This window comes from Pseudophryne corroboree, chromosome 6, assembly GCF_028390025.1.
Source record: "Pseudophryne corroboree isolate aPseCor3 chromosome 6, aPseCor3.hap2, whole genome shotgun sequence".
Taxonomy (NCBI): domain Eukaryota; kingdom Metazoa; phylum Chordata; class Amphibia; order Anura; family Myobatrachidae; genus Pseudophryne; species Pseudophryne corroboree.
In genome coordinates this window covers 132,938,468-132,954,593 of record NC_086449.1, presented here as the reverse complement: position 1 = coordinate 132,954,593, position 16,126 = coordinate 132,938,468, and the positions used below count along the sequence as shown (strand labels likewise).

At 44.1% G+C, this 16,126-nt stretch overlaps 1 protein-coding gene across 1 annotated transcript in view; it reads left to right on the top strand.

Moving 5' to 3' along the window:
• Positions 1–16,126, top strand: part of DOCK5 (dedicator of cytokinesis 5) — a 225,542-nt gene that overhangs the window by 96,862 nt on the left and 112,554 nt on the right. Inside the window, exon 4 of the mRNA XM_063931864.1 lies at positions 13,839–13,891. Coding sequence (XP_063787934.1) covers positions 13,839–13,891 — 53 coding nt within the window. The remainder of the gene's footprint in view (positions 1–13,838; positions 13,892–16,126) is intronic.

Genomic DNA, 16,126 nt, shown 5'->3' with positions numbered 1-16,126 from the left:
GGCAGGTAAAACTAACAAAACAATCATTCAATAAAAAAAAATCAGTAAACAACAAAAAGAAAAATCAATTATGAGATCAGAGGTGTGAACTATTCACACTTCACTGAAACATTGAAACATTATGTGAGACCCGAATGCAGACTCGGGCAGCGGAGGGCTACTGATAGACATATACAAATAGCAGTCAAGTGTCAGGTATAACGAAATGTAACTTGGCCTCCTCAGGATTCTCAAAGAAACGCGGTCATCCATCTTCAAAAACCCTGAGACGGGTGGGATAGAGCAAGGAGAACCTGATATTCACCTCAAAGAGGTGTTTGCATATGGGAGCAAACTCTCTGCGCTTCGTGGCTACCGATGCAGAAAAGTCCTGAAAGATGAGGAGGCGGTCACCATTGATAGAGAGGCTGGCAGCTTTGTGGTAGTTGTCGAGGAGTCTCGCTTTGTCCGCATAATTCAGGATACGCATGATGAGCGGGCGAAAACGTCCCGAAGAATTATTTCGCTCAGGCCCTACTCTATGGGCTCTCTCAATGACAAGAGGGGCTCCTTTAAGATCCATGGATAATTGCTCCGGAATATCCACCGAGAGGAGGTCCGAGAGCTCGCGACCCCTCATCGACTCTGGGATGCCTATGACCCGTAGATTGTTACGTCTGCCGCGATTTTCGAGGTCATCAAGCTTCTCTGAAAGGTCTGTGACTTCCAGCTGTTTGGCGCGTAGAGAACGTTGGGCGTCTTACAAATTATCCTCTAGGGTCGATATCCTCTGTTCCGCCTCATCAAGGCGAGTAGAGTGTTGACTCGGCAAGGTCGAGGAAGACTCGATGGCTTCTTTAATGCCCGCCAGCTTCTCATCTAGGAGTGGCCCCAGTACCGCCAGCAGGTCTTTATGTTTCATCTTTGGCTGTTTAAGAAGCAGTCGTGATTTACGGGAACGTTGGGAAAGCGAGCGTGTGGTCAGAGTCGGATGAATCGCCACATGGGGTGTCTTCTCGAGAATGCTGAGTGGTGCCTGCGGACATCACGGGCAGAGGAATCAGGAACTTTACCATGAAAGGAGGTTAGAGTATAGGTGAGGTAGCCAGGTGCAGAGAGTCCGAATAGTAAAGGGTGTAACAGGTCTCACATATTAAGTATTGATCTTCAGTAGTATCTCATCTTGAGCACGATGTACAAGAGGTGAAGTGAAGTGGGGGGGGGGGGGGAAGGGGCGGGTGTGCGATTCGTGCGGCTGAGAGGACGTCCAGGAGCCGGCAAGAGCGAGTGAGGAAGGGGGCCAGGCCCCACCAGAGATGCAGGGAGAGGGCGGCAGCTAAGAAGGTCGAGGTCAGCACAGAGCCCTTCGCCCAGGTTCCAGTGGGCCTGCAGGTGTTCAGCAGTGGTGAGGTCAGGGCGCCAGGGACAATGGTAGGTCTTCATCCGCCACCGTATCGCGGATAGCCGTGGAGGCCTGCGCGTGGGGTTGAGCAATGATCCGTTTGGCGGAAGGCAGGGGAGAGTTCCTCACTGCACTGTGTAGTAGCTGTCAGGTCAGTGCAGCTCCCGTCTCCCTCTGTCTTGGTTACTAGGCCCCCTGTAGCTGGGATGGTGCCAATGTGGCCTCCAGTCGTCGTAGACTATAGGGGGGTGCAGAGAGAGGTATGGTCTCTCAGGCGATGAGAGCAAAGTCTCCTTGTGGGTCTGATATCAGGGCGCTGCGGGGTGTGTTGAGCAGGCCCGTTCGGTACCAGCGTGGGGCGATCAGGGTTTTGAAGGACCAGGAAGACTCGAGTTGCTGCCGCAGTGCAGGAGAGAGGGACAGGGTAGGTAGGAAGGAAGCGGTGAGTTGGCCCCTACTGAACAAGTGGGGAGGAGTGCTGCAGGAGAGATAGCAGAGTAGATGTGACCCAGCTGGTGCAAGGGTGTCCTCCTGGCTCCTCACCAGGGTATGGCTGTTCCAGGAGGGATGGAGGTGTCCACGGTCTCCGCTCTGGAGGGCTTCCTCCAAAAAGGCAGCGGCGAGGAGGGCAAGAGGGCCGTGGCTCCTTAATAGGGTGTAGCGTGCCTTTTAACGGCCAGCAAGCCGCTCCGGTGTGTCGGCGCCGGCAGAGCAGCCGGTTCTCAGCAGAGCCTACCAGCAGCCAGCACCGTCTCCCCTCAGAGAGCCCAAACCGCGGCAGTGATTACGGGCAGGTCCGGGTATAGCTCAATTGGCAGCAGGGAGAGACAGCAGAGGTGGGAGATGTGCTGTGTAACAGTGGATTCCTCTTTTCCGTGTCCTCTGCGTCCTGCTCTCACGTGTGCCGTATCCTGAGCGGGGAAGAAGATGGCCGCCGGGTCCCGTTGCAGGGAGTGAAGGACTGGCCTCTTCACCGGATCCCACCGCGGGTATGAGAGGTGAGCAGGGCCTGGGTGCCGTCGCCGCCGCACTTCCGGAGGTCCGGCGGGTCTTCAGTCAAATTGAGGCCTTGGCGTGAGGATCAGCAATAGGCCGCAATCCGCGGGAGCCTCCACGGCGCTCCCCGATTCCGCGGCCACGGGTGTTCAGCAGCACGGGGGGTTGGGAGGGTAAAGGCAGCAGGGATTTGGAGCAGGGAAACGGGTTTGAGCCGGGCTAGGAGGGTAAATGGGTGTTATCTGAGATAGACATCTTGATAATACTTGATTGGCCCCACCTTCCTGAATTAATGCCAGTCTTCTTTCTTTAAAGTTCCAAATGTTTAATTAACGTACAGCATGGTGAACAGAACAATGTCGACGTTTCGGGCCTCACATGGCCCTTTTTCAAGACACAGATGTCCAAATGAAGGAGAGCATATCACATCACTGGCCAAACTGGGCTTATTTATAGCAATGAAGTGAGCACACAACCAGCCCACATGACACACCCACAAGCCATAAAACACATTTTATGCATTAAGTTAATTAGCATCTAAATAAAGGCATCAGATCGGTTAACTTATAACCTAGAGAGAGTTTTATCAATTATAGTACAAACCACATTATAGGGAATTTGCACAGGTTCTCATAGTCTTTTAAATCTCTTAAATCATTTAAATCAAATCCGGGCTCAGAAGACAGGATGTAAATAGTCCTGTCTTAACAGACATCCCCCAGTGTACACCAGACTCCACAATTCAGTTCCCCTCATATTGAAATAGCTCAAACCAAGACCGCACTGGTTACTGCCACCTCCTATCGCTTCCGCCAGCCACATATGCGGTCATCAACCAACGCAGTATGACGAAGTACTTCCGCCGGTAGGGCGCGCATAGCCGCCCCATACATTCCGCCAACCACATCAAAGCAGCGTACTTTCGCCAACCAACATACTCACTAGCTAGTAGCTTCCGCCAACCACAAACACTAAAGAGTCTGCTGTAGCAATCTGAGTAGCAAAATACTATTGTTATGTGGGCATTCTTATTAGTGTGTCACTTCACTCGTACAAAAAACATCAAGACATAACAAATAAAGAAACTTAAATATAAAGTGACATATATATATATATATACACATAGTACAAGAATTTACATAAACATATCTGTGTAAACAATACACAGATACACAAATATAATCATATAATGATATAATATCTTATAGAGCCATAGGACTAAAAAACAGTTTTTAGGGAGGTTCAAAGACTCTGTACCCCTTATTTGGCTATTGAGTACGCAAGAAAAAATCCTTGAAAAATATTAAAAGAATTGAAAAAATTCTTGAAAAAAAATGGTAAATAGAATTTTTGAAAATACTTTTATAGAAACATTCAGAGGGTTCATTTCGTTCAAGCTCTTTGGGGCAACAGTGTCCAGAGTATGGAGCCACCTAGCTTCTCTCATTAATAGTAGAAGGTCACAATCTCCCCCTCTCGTCAATGGGGGGATCCAGTTGATGATCATATATTGCATTTGAGATAGTTGGTGATGTTTCTGCATAAAGTGAAAGGCTACAGGTTTATCGGACACCCCTGTATAAAGGGCTGAACGAATAGTGTAACAATGTTGAGTCATCCTTTCTTTAAACGTGCAGACCGTCTTCCCCACATAAAGTAAACCACAAGGGCAACTTAGGAAGTAAATCACATGATCGAGTTGACACGTCAATCTGTGTTTCAAAAAGATTTTACGTCCTCTGTGTGGATGACAGAAGAATTTTCCTGTGATCATCGCTCTACAAATAGTACAACCCAGACACTTAAAGCAGCCATTGGTGCTAGATAACCGATTCTTTCTCTCTATTGGTTCAGGGCGCAAGTCTGGTCTCAGAAGGACATCTTTCAAATTGCGACCCCTGCTGATACTAATTAAAGGAGTCTGATGCTTCAAACCTTTAAAAGCAGGGTCTGTAGAGATAAGGGGCCACTGTTGTTTAATGGCCCTCTTCGTTGATCTCAATCTAGTGTCACATTGAAGTTTCAAAATAACAGGGTCCTTCAGACGTTCTTTCACCACTGTATCTGTCCTTGTAACAATAGACTTAGCTCTGGTGAGGCATCTCTCTAGATCTTCATTTTTGTACCCACGCTCACGAAATCTTACTTGACACTCTCTTAATTGTTTTTCTGCCCGAGCAGACGAACAAATTGAGAAACAGGTAAGTTCGATTTCAGGGCATCGGGGTGATGGCTGGTTTCCCACAGTAACGTGTTTCTATCTGTATCCTTTCTGTATAATGTAAAGTCCATCAAAGAACCATTTTTTAATACAGTCACATCAAGAAAATTAATTTGCTTCTCATTTAATTTAGCGTATTAACCATGCTTAAAAAAAGAATCCGCATTCCCTTTCCAAATCACAAATACGTCGTCTATGAACCTCTTATAGAAAAAAGTTGTTTTGAAAATTTTTGCAAAATGTATCTATGCTCATTTTGATGCATGTACAGGTTCACGTAGGCGGGCGCCATGTTAGAACCCATGGCAGTCCCCGCCCGTTGTACAAACCATTCCCCCATGTACAAAAAATGGTTAATTTCTAATACTGCTGGTAGCATAGTCAAAAGAAACTCAATTAGAGGGCCATTATAAGGGCCTTCAAGTAGTGCTTCCTTCACGGCTAGGATCCCCCCTTCATGGGGGATCACCGTGTACAAGGAGCACACATCCATCGTGCATAACACACATTCTTCTGGAATCAAACCTAGATGTTTTAACTCAGACAAAAATTGTCTAGTATCCTGTAGATATGAGTTTTTAGATTTCACAATCGGTTGAAGGTAAAAATCTATAAACTTGGCCAGTGGTTGCCGGAGTGAGCCTCTAGCTGAAATGATAGGACGCCCAGGGGGGTCAACGAGGGATTTATGTATTTTTGATAAGGTGTAAATCAAAGGACAGATAGGAAAATCAACAGTTAATGCCAACACCACATCCTCACTGATCCACCCCTGGGTACATCCCAGACTCGGCATGGCATCAACCATATATATTTATATATGAGAAGCACAAAAGACAGGCACTCCACTTTTGCATGTACCTGGGTGCCCTCCCTGGAATTGTCAATTCCAAACATTCTACACATACGCAGAGATAGCGTTTCAACATTTCAGATGCTTTAATATTGCATCTTGGGGGAATAGATGCAATATTAAAGCATCTGAAAACATTGTAAGCTATTTCGGCGTATATGCATACTTTTTTTTTTTTTTAAATGCGTGGAGTGCCGCCAATTAGTACAGGAGTATGCAGTATCCATTAATGTATCCCTAATCATAGCCCCTAACCCTAGTACCTTAACCCATACTGATAATCCAACAATAATATCCTATTCCTAATACCCTAAACCCATCCCTTATACTAACCCTAATAACCTAGCTAAGACTGCTAAAATAACCCTAATACCCTCACTTTAATATCCTAACCCAATCCAGTAACTAGCCCTAACCTATCCTGAATACTCTGGTCACTAACCATAAGAGCAGACTGGATAGGCCATATGGCTCTTATCTGCCGTCAACTTCTATGTGAAGAAAATATTCCTTTGCATGGCACAAACTCACATTTATCAGGCAGTTGCTGTGGAACTTGTAAGATGCCGCCTCCGCACATTTTCACCTGAGGGGCTGGCTATTGAAGGGGGGGGGGGAGTGCGCTGAAGATTTGCCTAGGGTGCCGAGAAACCTTGCACCGGCCCTGGTCCTGAACCACGAATCCAAGGCACCCCTGCACACCGTTTGAGATCCACTGAATTGCGGAATATGATGGATACTAACGTCACAAAGTGAATGGATAAATTGCATCACCATCGCGGATACCCGGGTTTTCTAGTTGAGTAAATAGATTGATATTGGTTATGTTTATATCTGTAGTACTGAATATGCTAGCTTTTTCTAGTATACATAAGAAGAGGATTTTCTGTTGGTGATCCTTGAATAATGAAAGAATAGATTGTAGCCGTTATTGTTTCTTGAAAATGTATATCTAAGTCAAGGAGGGTATAGTTGATGAGTAGGGTCCATTGAATTGGGGTCCAAACAAATTTTTATTATGTGTAGACAGTGTAGTATAAGTAGATTTATAAGGAAAGAAGTCGGATTGATTTATCTGGGAAGTGGCGGAACAGGGATAATATCAGGCTGAATAATATATTCGGCTGAAAAGCCACCTGACCCCAGGGATTTATGCAATGCAGCGATGGTGTCATGAATTTCCTGAGCTGTAATATTTGTATCGATCTATTTTGGAGCTTACCCCAATCTTACCTTCCACAGAGAAGGTCAACCTCACCCAAGTCCCTGGAATACCGCCACTTGTCCCAGAGCCATGAGGGGAAAATCATGTAATGAGAATGTGACCATAGACGCACTTCTGTGGCATAAGTGCCTGTGGCCACAATGTGGGGCAGTGGGTGGAAGATAGGTGATTGTGTTCCAAACTGTGAAAGCAGTGGCGATCAGTCACTTCCCTTTGGATCTGCCTCTGGGCAGCGCTGTGATCTGACTGGCCAGGGAGTGTCCTGTGACTTTTTTTTTTTTTCTGATCAGCTTTATAGACTGTGCTAGATAAACAGGGTTGGAAATAAAACAGCTTAAAAAAACATAAACTTTTTGTTTTGCATTCATGTTTTAAATTGAATCCGGCTTATTATATTAATACTATGAAATATTGCTATGTATAGGAAACTTTGATCAACCATGTTTTCTAACATTCACAATCCAAATTTATTAAACTTTGAAATGATTTATTTTACATCTTTCAATAAAACCAATTTTTTACTGCTTATTATTCCTATTACAGCTGAATATATGTAGATCAATTAAACATATTAATACATACAAAGTACTCTCAGAGGAATAGGACTGAAGGTTTTGAATTGAAATAAACATGAAGAAGATTAAACCATGAGGTGTTTCTCTGTGTATTTCCTCTTTAAGACTGAGAATGTTAGTTGTGGTTTTCTCCTACCCTATAGGATTGTTAGGAGAGGAGTTTGTGGAGTCTTAGCTGATGCTAGTCAGATTTAGTACCTCTCTGATCTTGTTCACTCTCCCTATGGGGTATATGCAATTAGCGACGAATCGCGGCAAATTTTCGGCCGTTTTTTAATTCGACACAATTCGACCGTCGAATTCCGGCAAGTGGGTGCCGAAATTCAACATATTCAATAAAAAACGGATTCGACAGTCCCGCTGTCGAAAAATGGCCGATTTGACGGATTTTGATCCAATTTTTAAAAAACGGTAAAAAACCCGAAAAAAAATTGCGTGGGGTCCCCCCTCCAAAGCATAACCAGCCTCGGGCTCTTCGAGCCGGTCCTGGTTCTAAAAATCCGGGGGAAAAACTGACAGGGGATCCCCCATATTTTTAAAACCAGCACCGGGCTCTGCGCCTGGTGCTGGTGCAAAAAATACGGGGGACAAAAAGAGTAGGGGTCCCCCGTATTTTTTACACCAGCATCGGGCTCCACTAGCTGGACAGATAATGACACAGCCGGGGGTCACTTTTATACAGCGCCCTGCGGCCGTGGCATTAAATATCCAACTAGTCACCCCTGGCCGGGGTACCCTGGGGGAGTGGGGACCCCAGGGTACCCAGGCCAGGGGTGACTAGTTGGATATTTAATGCCACGGCCGCAGGGCGCTGTATAAAAGTGACCCCCGGCTGTGTCATTATCTGTCCAGCTAGTGGAGCCCGATGCTGGTGTAAAAAATACGGGGGACCCCTACTCTTTTTGTCCCCCGTATTTTTTGCACCAGGCGCAGAGCCCGGTGCTGGTTTTAAAAATACGGGGGATCCCGTCAGTTTTCCCCCCGGATTTTTAGAACCAGGACCGGCTCGAAGAGCCCGAGGCTGTTTATGCTTAGGAGGGGGGACCCCACGCCATTTTTTTTTCGGGTTTTTACCATTCCATTTAAAAAAAATATATATATATTTTTAAAAATATATAAATAATACTTGTGCCTCCAAAATAGACAAACCAAGTACCTAATCCCTTCTAATATAAATAGATATGCTATTACCAATAAAAAACAACACCAAAAAAAACATGTTTTAAATTTTTTTTATTAGATTCCGCCACCAAAGTGTGGCGGATTGAAAATGACGAATTTACTGTCTAAAAGCACTGTTGTCGAATTTCCAAACTTCAATTGAATATACTTTTGGCGAATTGCCGCATTTGTACCATTGCAGAAATGTCGAATTTGACAAATGTCGAATTTCAAAAAGACGAATTTTGAAAGTCAGTTTTTTTGACGGAAAGTACTGAATTGCATTGTCGGAATTTTTTTTTTTGGGCGAAAAAGTCCTGTTTTTCGACAATTTCGGGAATTCGACCGCAATTGCATATACCCCTATATCTCTGTTGTGTGTATCAGGTGAATTTACTGCATTGACTCAGCTCATTCAAATGAAGTACATAAGCAACAAGAATGTGGAATGATACCAGGGGGGTTCCCTTTATAATATATTTTTTTAAGAAGTCACAGCGCCGTACCTGTAGTCACAGCATAAAAAAGTTGTGTTTTAAAAAAAATGTATTTATTTAAAAAAAACATTTGGTTTAATCCAGCCAACCCTGTAGATAAAATAGTATGTAGCTATGGGTAACTTTGTCTCAAAGGTTTGATACATCTTCCATTTAGTGTGGAAGGGTGCAGTCTCCTATGCATCTCTCCAATATGTTTCCTGGAGATCTTATTGGAGAACTATTATGTTCCACTATGGAGTTTCTCATAGGTCTAGAAACCTAGTTGAACTTGAAACCAATGTGCAGATGCTAGTAACCCCATTGAAATTAATGATAAAAGCTCCATAAATAAAGACATAAATCACACAGCAATCACTAGAGTATACAGAAGGGTAACTGTTACAGACAATAGAGGTACTGCAAAGTGGAACTGTCCATCAAGTTAATTTCCACTTGTACTCCCAATTTCCGGTCTTTGAAAACAGCCCCGTAAAATCACTGTGCAAACAGTAAAAATGTCACTATAAAGTACAAGCTCAGGAATATCCCCTTCCTTCTTCATTAAACTTCCTAACAAAAAATGGAAATGCTTCATTTAGACTCATTATTGAGTTAAATGAACCAGAAGCGGTCAGGTACACGGTAAATTTCTATTACATTCCAGAATGCTTCCCATTATACGTGTAGAGATTAGGCTGGGTTTTTGGCACCTCTGACTGTTAGGAAATGAAAGCCCTTTTTCTGGGAGGAAAATGCTGTCCGCCCACCTGTACAACTAACAAAATTAGTTTTCTCCACCCCAGCCAGATTGTTTAATTAACCCCATACTGCAGAATGAAATATTGTTTTTCCTCCTCCCGTCAGATTGCCATTTTGAATGTGTAGTGGATGCGCTTGCACATTTAAAGTCCTGCATTCTTGTACGAGGCCTGTGATGTGACAAAACAGCATTTGCACTTTTGCAGATGACCTTTTATAAGTTGACTTAGGTGGTCGCAAGTACATATGTGTTTCCTAATTATGTGTCCCATGCGGATCTTAGCCCACTGCGTGTCAGCACATGTTGCACCCGTGTTTTCAGATGAACATATCTGACACGTGCAAACTCTTGCGATTTGAGAGGCATCCCTGGGGCACTCGCAATCAGGAGGAGCAAAGTGAGAGTAGGACTCTGCTCCTCACACTGAGATGTGCCTGTATTTTTGCACATACAGTACCTCTGAAAGTGTAAATTCTGCAGCTTCGCGAGATGGGAGCAATTTATGCACCGGTCATGGTAACCAGAAACTATCTGGCTCTTAGAGCTGATTCAGAGATAGACACTATTGCACAATCGCCACAACTTTGTATGCAGCAGCTGTGCATTAAAAGCTAATGCAGCTTGTTGACGCCTTCTGTCGGCTTCTCTGATCTGCTGCTGTGTCCAAACGCACCCCCAGCTTTCTGAAACACTTGACCACCCCAAAACAGCTGAAACATGTCAATCATGTTGCGATTTACGGGTCATTGTGACCATTGTCCCGGAAACCAATCCAGCACATATGCAGATCCCCTAACATCAAAGATGTAAGTGAACCATTGTGTCTACTTACTACTCTGAATTAGGCCCTTACTCGGGCACCTGTCAGCCAATCACAAGTCCCAGTAGGCCTGTAGTAGGGAAGCTTACTAAACGGAATCAAATCATTATGAATACCAGTTTTTTTAAACCAGTCCCTGGGGAATCGGGCTTCTCTTACTGGTGACAGTGCTGCTGTTCCGTACAAGTGCGTGCATTCCTGCTTTCGGTGGGTACAATCTCCCAAGACCTACAGATATTGGGTAAGACAAAAATGAATGTCCAGCCCACTCAGCCCTTCAACTTAAGCTCTGATCCTTGACAGAAGAACTGGATCCATAACCGCTAGACATCTGTCAGAGCATGCTGGTGTTTGTAGTGCCAAATGTTGTTTAGGCATGGCCTAGCCACTTCTGTCTTCGAACATCCACACAGATATCAAACCCCTTCTGTCCCTCGTTATGAGACTATTAACTCTCAGTTTTTCACGCTCTGAAAATGGTTTGCCCTGGGAAGGTGTTGGTACAAGTCAGTGGTGGGATTCAAAGAAATTAACAACAGGTTCTATGTCCTAATGACCATTTTAAGTATACCAAAAGATATACTGGAAGGTATTCATTGATTTTTATAATTCATGCATTTAATACTCAAATAAGAACAATAAAAGAGGTACATAAAACTAGATTATGATATAAGAAAGAGTTTTAAAATATTAATGAAAAATATTAAATAATACCTGACAGCACAGACCGCAACAGGGCCGAGCGTCTCTGTGTAGCACTGCAGAGTTCCTCCGCGCCCGGCCCACCCTCTCTCAGCGTCTTGACATGCTTACTGCGCATGACAGGACTCTGGACACTAGGGAGAGGAGTCGTCGGCAGGCCGGGCGCGGAGTAACTCTGCAGTGGTACACAAACAGACGCTCGCCCCTGTTGCGGTCGCCGGTCTGTGCTGGCGGGCGGGTGTGCAGGCGGCAGCTCAGGCTATGACAGAGGGCTCCTCCACTGGTTCCGGAATGCCATTCGGAACCGCGTTCTGGCACAAATATAGCCCTGGTGGCGCTCATTAGCAAACGGTCCTCAGAACCATACCTAACATTAGGTATCTGTTCTGCAGAACCGGTGCGAACCGGCTGAATCCCTTCACTGGTACAAGCCCTGGCAAGGTGTTGGTACAAGTAAAATATCCTGTAATTATGTCTCCCTCCTATTGGAGGAGTTTAGCCCAATAGACTTTTTATCAGCAATAGTTTTAGCACCGTGGGGTAGTATCTGTGCTAAACCCGATAGTTGAGCAGCTGCAATGGATTAGATCTCACCTAGATCATGGTGCAGGACTGGTGAATGATGTACCAATATGAATTACATGAAGTTTGAACAGGATTTAGATTGGACTTTGGCCTGCTAGCAGGTTTCAAACACTTTACCACCTGCAATAAATACTTGTATATCCTAAATTCATCCTTCCTACAACTTCAGAATTGTCAATCGTTATCCATAATATGAACCAAGGTTATGAGAACCTGACTTGACTGGAGGAAACCCAGTGTAATAGCATGTGTTATGAAGCATTGACAAGGTGTTCTTAAATGGCCTCAAGTTCAGATGTATATGTAATGAATTTGAAGTCCTCGCCTACGAAGCCGTTGTGTTGCCAGAACAGTAGCTGGGAGCACTAAATGTGGTGAGCTGTAATATTTTATGTTCTGACATGTACTCAATGCCTGAGTCAGATTCTGTTTGCTAGACCAGTGAGCTGGCAGCACTACTTATATGTATGCCACGTTCAGTGATTGGGCTTGACAGACCATTAAGTTCATCTGTGGCCTCCTGTAGCTATAAATACATCAGGTCACATGATTCTTATGGAGTTTGGGTTGCCAAGAACAAAGTACACCACAGAACTCAGTACAAATATAGGTAGAACTTTTCTTGGATACAAACTTTGTTGCGGAACTAATGTCTTGACCAATCAGGGATGTTAAAAAGCAAGAGGGAGTTTATCAATGGATATGAAGATGGGCTTGGCTATTCCACGGGGACTTTGGTGGCTTGCAGAGTCTTGTGGTTTCTGGTCAGCAGTTATCAGTCAATTATGTATGAAGAATCAAGCTGTATCAGATAAAATTGTTTTTTATGATGTCTGTCACATCCAGCATGCAGGGAGATGACTCGGAACAGAGGGAGGGAAGCAATGCTACTTATACTTCCTCCTACTTCTCTTCCATGACCAAATGGTGGTGCTTCCCCAGGTGTAGATGGTAGCTTGTTTTGCGAAGAATAACTGTTTAGGCTCAGTGGACTGTACCACAAGAACATGTTCTAGGTGGATATATGCAAGAATAGCGGTTCTGAGCAGAAATTGAGACATGTGAATCCCATGCATAGTTCATGGCCTGTATGGTCTTATGAGGCCCTCTAGGTACTGTAAATGAAGATAGTGGGGTTGTGGCCTAATATATGGTATAATAGTGCATAGTCATGTGGAAGAAATGGTAATGTTACATTAGGTAACAACATTTTTGGGCATCCCTAGTAATATATGCTGTTCCGTCATTTAGTAAATATCTTTATTCTTACAAGTACGAGTCTTGGAATGCCAAATTATCTGCAATTGCCATCGTTAGAGGACTAGTGTATTCATCAATAGCTTCCTTGCCTGGAATCTCTGCTGACCTCTAGTGTCCACCTGTAGAATACATGCATCATCATACTAGAGTCATCATAGAGCAGAAAATATGCAGGCAATGATACATTGCAGATTGTGCAAAGGTGGCAAAACAAAGCACATACCCAGATTCTGGGACTTGGAGCAGGCAGCTCCTGTATAAACAGACTGCAATTTTGTGGTTCTATCTGGTGGAGAGACTAGAAACAGCACTTCAAAGTCTTCTACCTTTTGTAAGTCTGCCACTTCAAAACTAGGTATTAGTATTCTTATTACATGTCATTACTGTACATTTAAATGTTTATTATTACATTGCCATAAATGCGCTTTACTATAGTAAGGCGTCTGGTAAGGATCAGAATGAGCACCAGTGTAAGTAGAGGGATGGGTTTGGTTTTTGTCATCTTCTCTTCTTTTTTTTATTGTCGTCTTCTTCATGTAAAGTGAATTATATGCACTTGGTTCCTGTTTACTTGTCAGCGTCACAGACTTGCACAGCTCCTCTCCTTAAACATGCTACATTTTGTGGAGCGCCACTGATGCAAACTTTGTGAATGTTGCTTAACTAAAACCCAGCACGTTCACAGGAAAATAGTCACGTAGCGTCACTCAGTGGTATTACTGTTTCAGTTCTGCACATGTGTAAATGACCCATCATATGTCCATCTACACACAGTGTACACAGCAGTTCTTTGGTGACTCTCTGCCTTTTGTCTTTTTAGGGTATATTTCCATCTACATATATTCATCTAAAACAAGTGGCTGATGACAAAGGGTGAGTGTGGTTAATATCCATGTATTCATGTATTGTGTACGTTTATTGCTGCGGACCTGTCACCTAAACATAGCTACACACGAAACAGATATGAACATAACGAAACATATGTTTACATTTACTATGTGTCACAACCGTATATATTGTTTATATTGTATACAGCATTTTACATGTCTTCATACATCCGTTTTCATGACCAGAGATGGATTGGGCTTTAATTTGGGCCAGGCACCCCTGTGGTGGGGGTGTCGCCATGTCTTATGGGGTGTGACCATGCATCACGGGAGGGTGCTGTGAGTCATGAGGGTGTGGTCTCATGGCATGCCCCAGTCTAGTATGCCAGCCAAGCAAAGCGTCATGAATCGGAGCTGCTGGGCCAGGCATTCACATAGCAGGAATGGGGCATCTGGCCTTTGGCCCTTCTGGGATTTACCATAATTGTTATACTAGGACCAGAGAGGAAAGAATGTTTCTTTATTGTCGCACAAAGACATTTTTAAAATATAACTTTTAATATATTCATAAAAAAATGGTCAAATCACGAAAAAAAGACAATACACACAATACATATAGTGAACAAAATAGTGATATTAAAATCAGGGCACAATATTATACTGGTGCAGAGAACCATCCCATTTTCCTCTCCCTTTATGACTCAATTTGCCATAATTGACAGATGTCCAGCCATGGCTATGATGACCATTCATGATATAATATTATTGCTTCTAAGAAACATCCTATTATTTATTCATTTATTTATTAACAGTTTCTTATATAGCACAGCATATTCCGTTGCACTTTACAATTACAACAACAGTAATAGAACAAAACTGGGTAAAACCAGACAGACATAGAGGTAGGAAGGCCCTGCTCGCAAGCTAACAATCTATAGGGAAATAGGCATTGATACACAAGGATAGATGCTACCTATTGCATAATGGTCCACCAGATTGCTAGGTTCTTAATGGGTTTATTACATCATAAAGTTGCCAGCGTTCAGTACTTGGCTCTGTAGGATCACATAAGGACACAAGGTCTATGTACTAAGCCTTGGATAGGAGATACAGGGGGTTATACAGACCCGATTGCTGCTGTGCGATTTCGCACAGCAGCGTTCGGGTCTGAACTGCTCATGCAGCGCCGGCGCGTAAAAGACAGCCGACGGCTGTCTTAGCCCTGCGATCGCCTCTGCCTAATTGACATACCGAGGCGGTCGCTGGGCAGGAGGGGGCGGACCGGCGGTTTGGCCACTGTTTAGGGGGCGCGGTCCGAGCAACGCAGGCATGCCCGGACCGTTGGGGGGGCAGGCCGCACCAGCTGCATGATGTCACACGCAGCCGCTGCAACACGAGCAGCGACGAGTAACTCCCTGCCAGCGCGCAGGAGCTGCGCTGGTATGGAGTTACTCCTACAGTACGAAAGCATCGCAGCTGTGCGATGCTTTTGTACTTCTGCGACGGGGTAGGGCCTGACATGCCCTGTGCTGGGCATCCCTCCGCATGTCAGTGTGTCTGATCGTAGCTGTGCTAAATTTAGCACAGCTACGATCAACTCTGAATCACCCCCATAGTGGACAGAGATAAAGTACCAGCCAATCAGTTCCTAGCTGTCCTGTCACAGGCTGTGTTTGAAAAATGACAGTTAGAAGCTGATTGGCTGGTACTTTATCTCCGCCCACTTTACCTCCATCCAAGGCTTAGTAAATAGACCCCCTGCCACAGAAGCTTCTCTCTATACCAGCAGATAAATTAATAAATGCTTAATGCATTTATGACACAGGGAAGGACACCGTTTTATCATTCTGGGATTTGACTTAATAATGCTATGCAAATTTGTACCTTTACATTTAATTAGACTGTTACGCCAGCAAATATTACATTTTTCCAAACTACATGATGGATCAATTTTAAGGGTAGAAATAACTTGATGTAAAATTTTAAATTGGCTTTTAGTTATTGCTTAAGGAATATCTGTAATGGGTTCATACAGCACCTGGGGCAATGCAAATTATTTGTACCTGCTTCCAATGGTGTTGGTCAAGTTTATTTGTAGCTGGTGTAACATTGGCATACAGCGGGGACATACATTTGGGTACAGCTAGTGAGCGCATGGTTAGCAAGAAAAGGGCGTCGATCTCTAACACCACTTTTCCACCAAAAACTCAGGTCTGACCCGTTTACACTGCACCTTGAACCCAGGTTATTCCCAGGTCAGCCCCATTTACATTGAACCCGT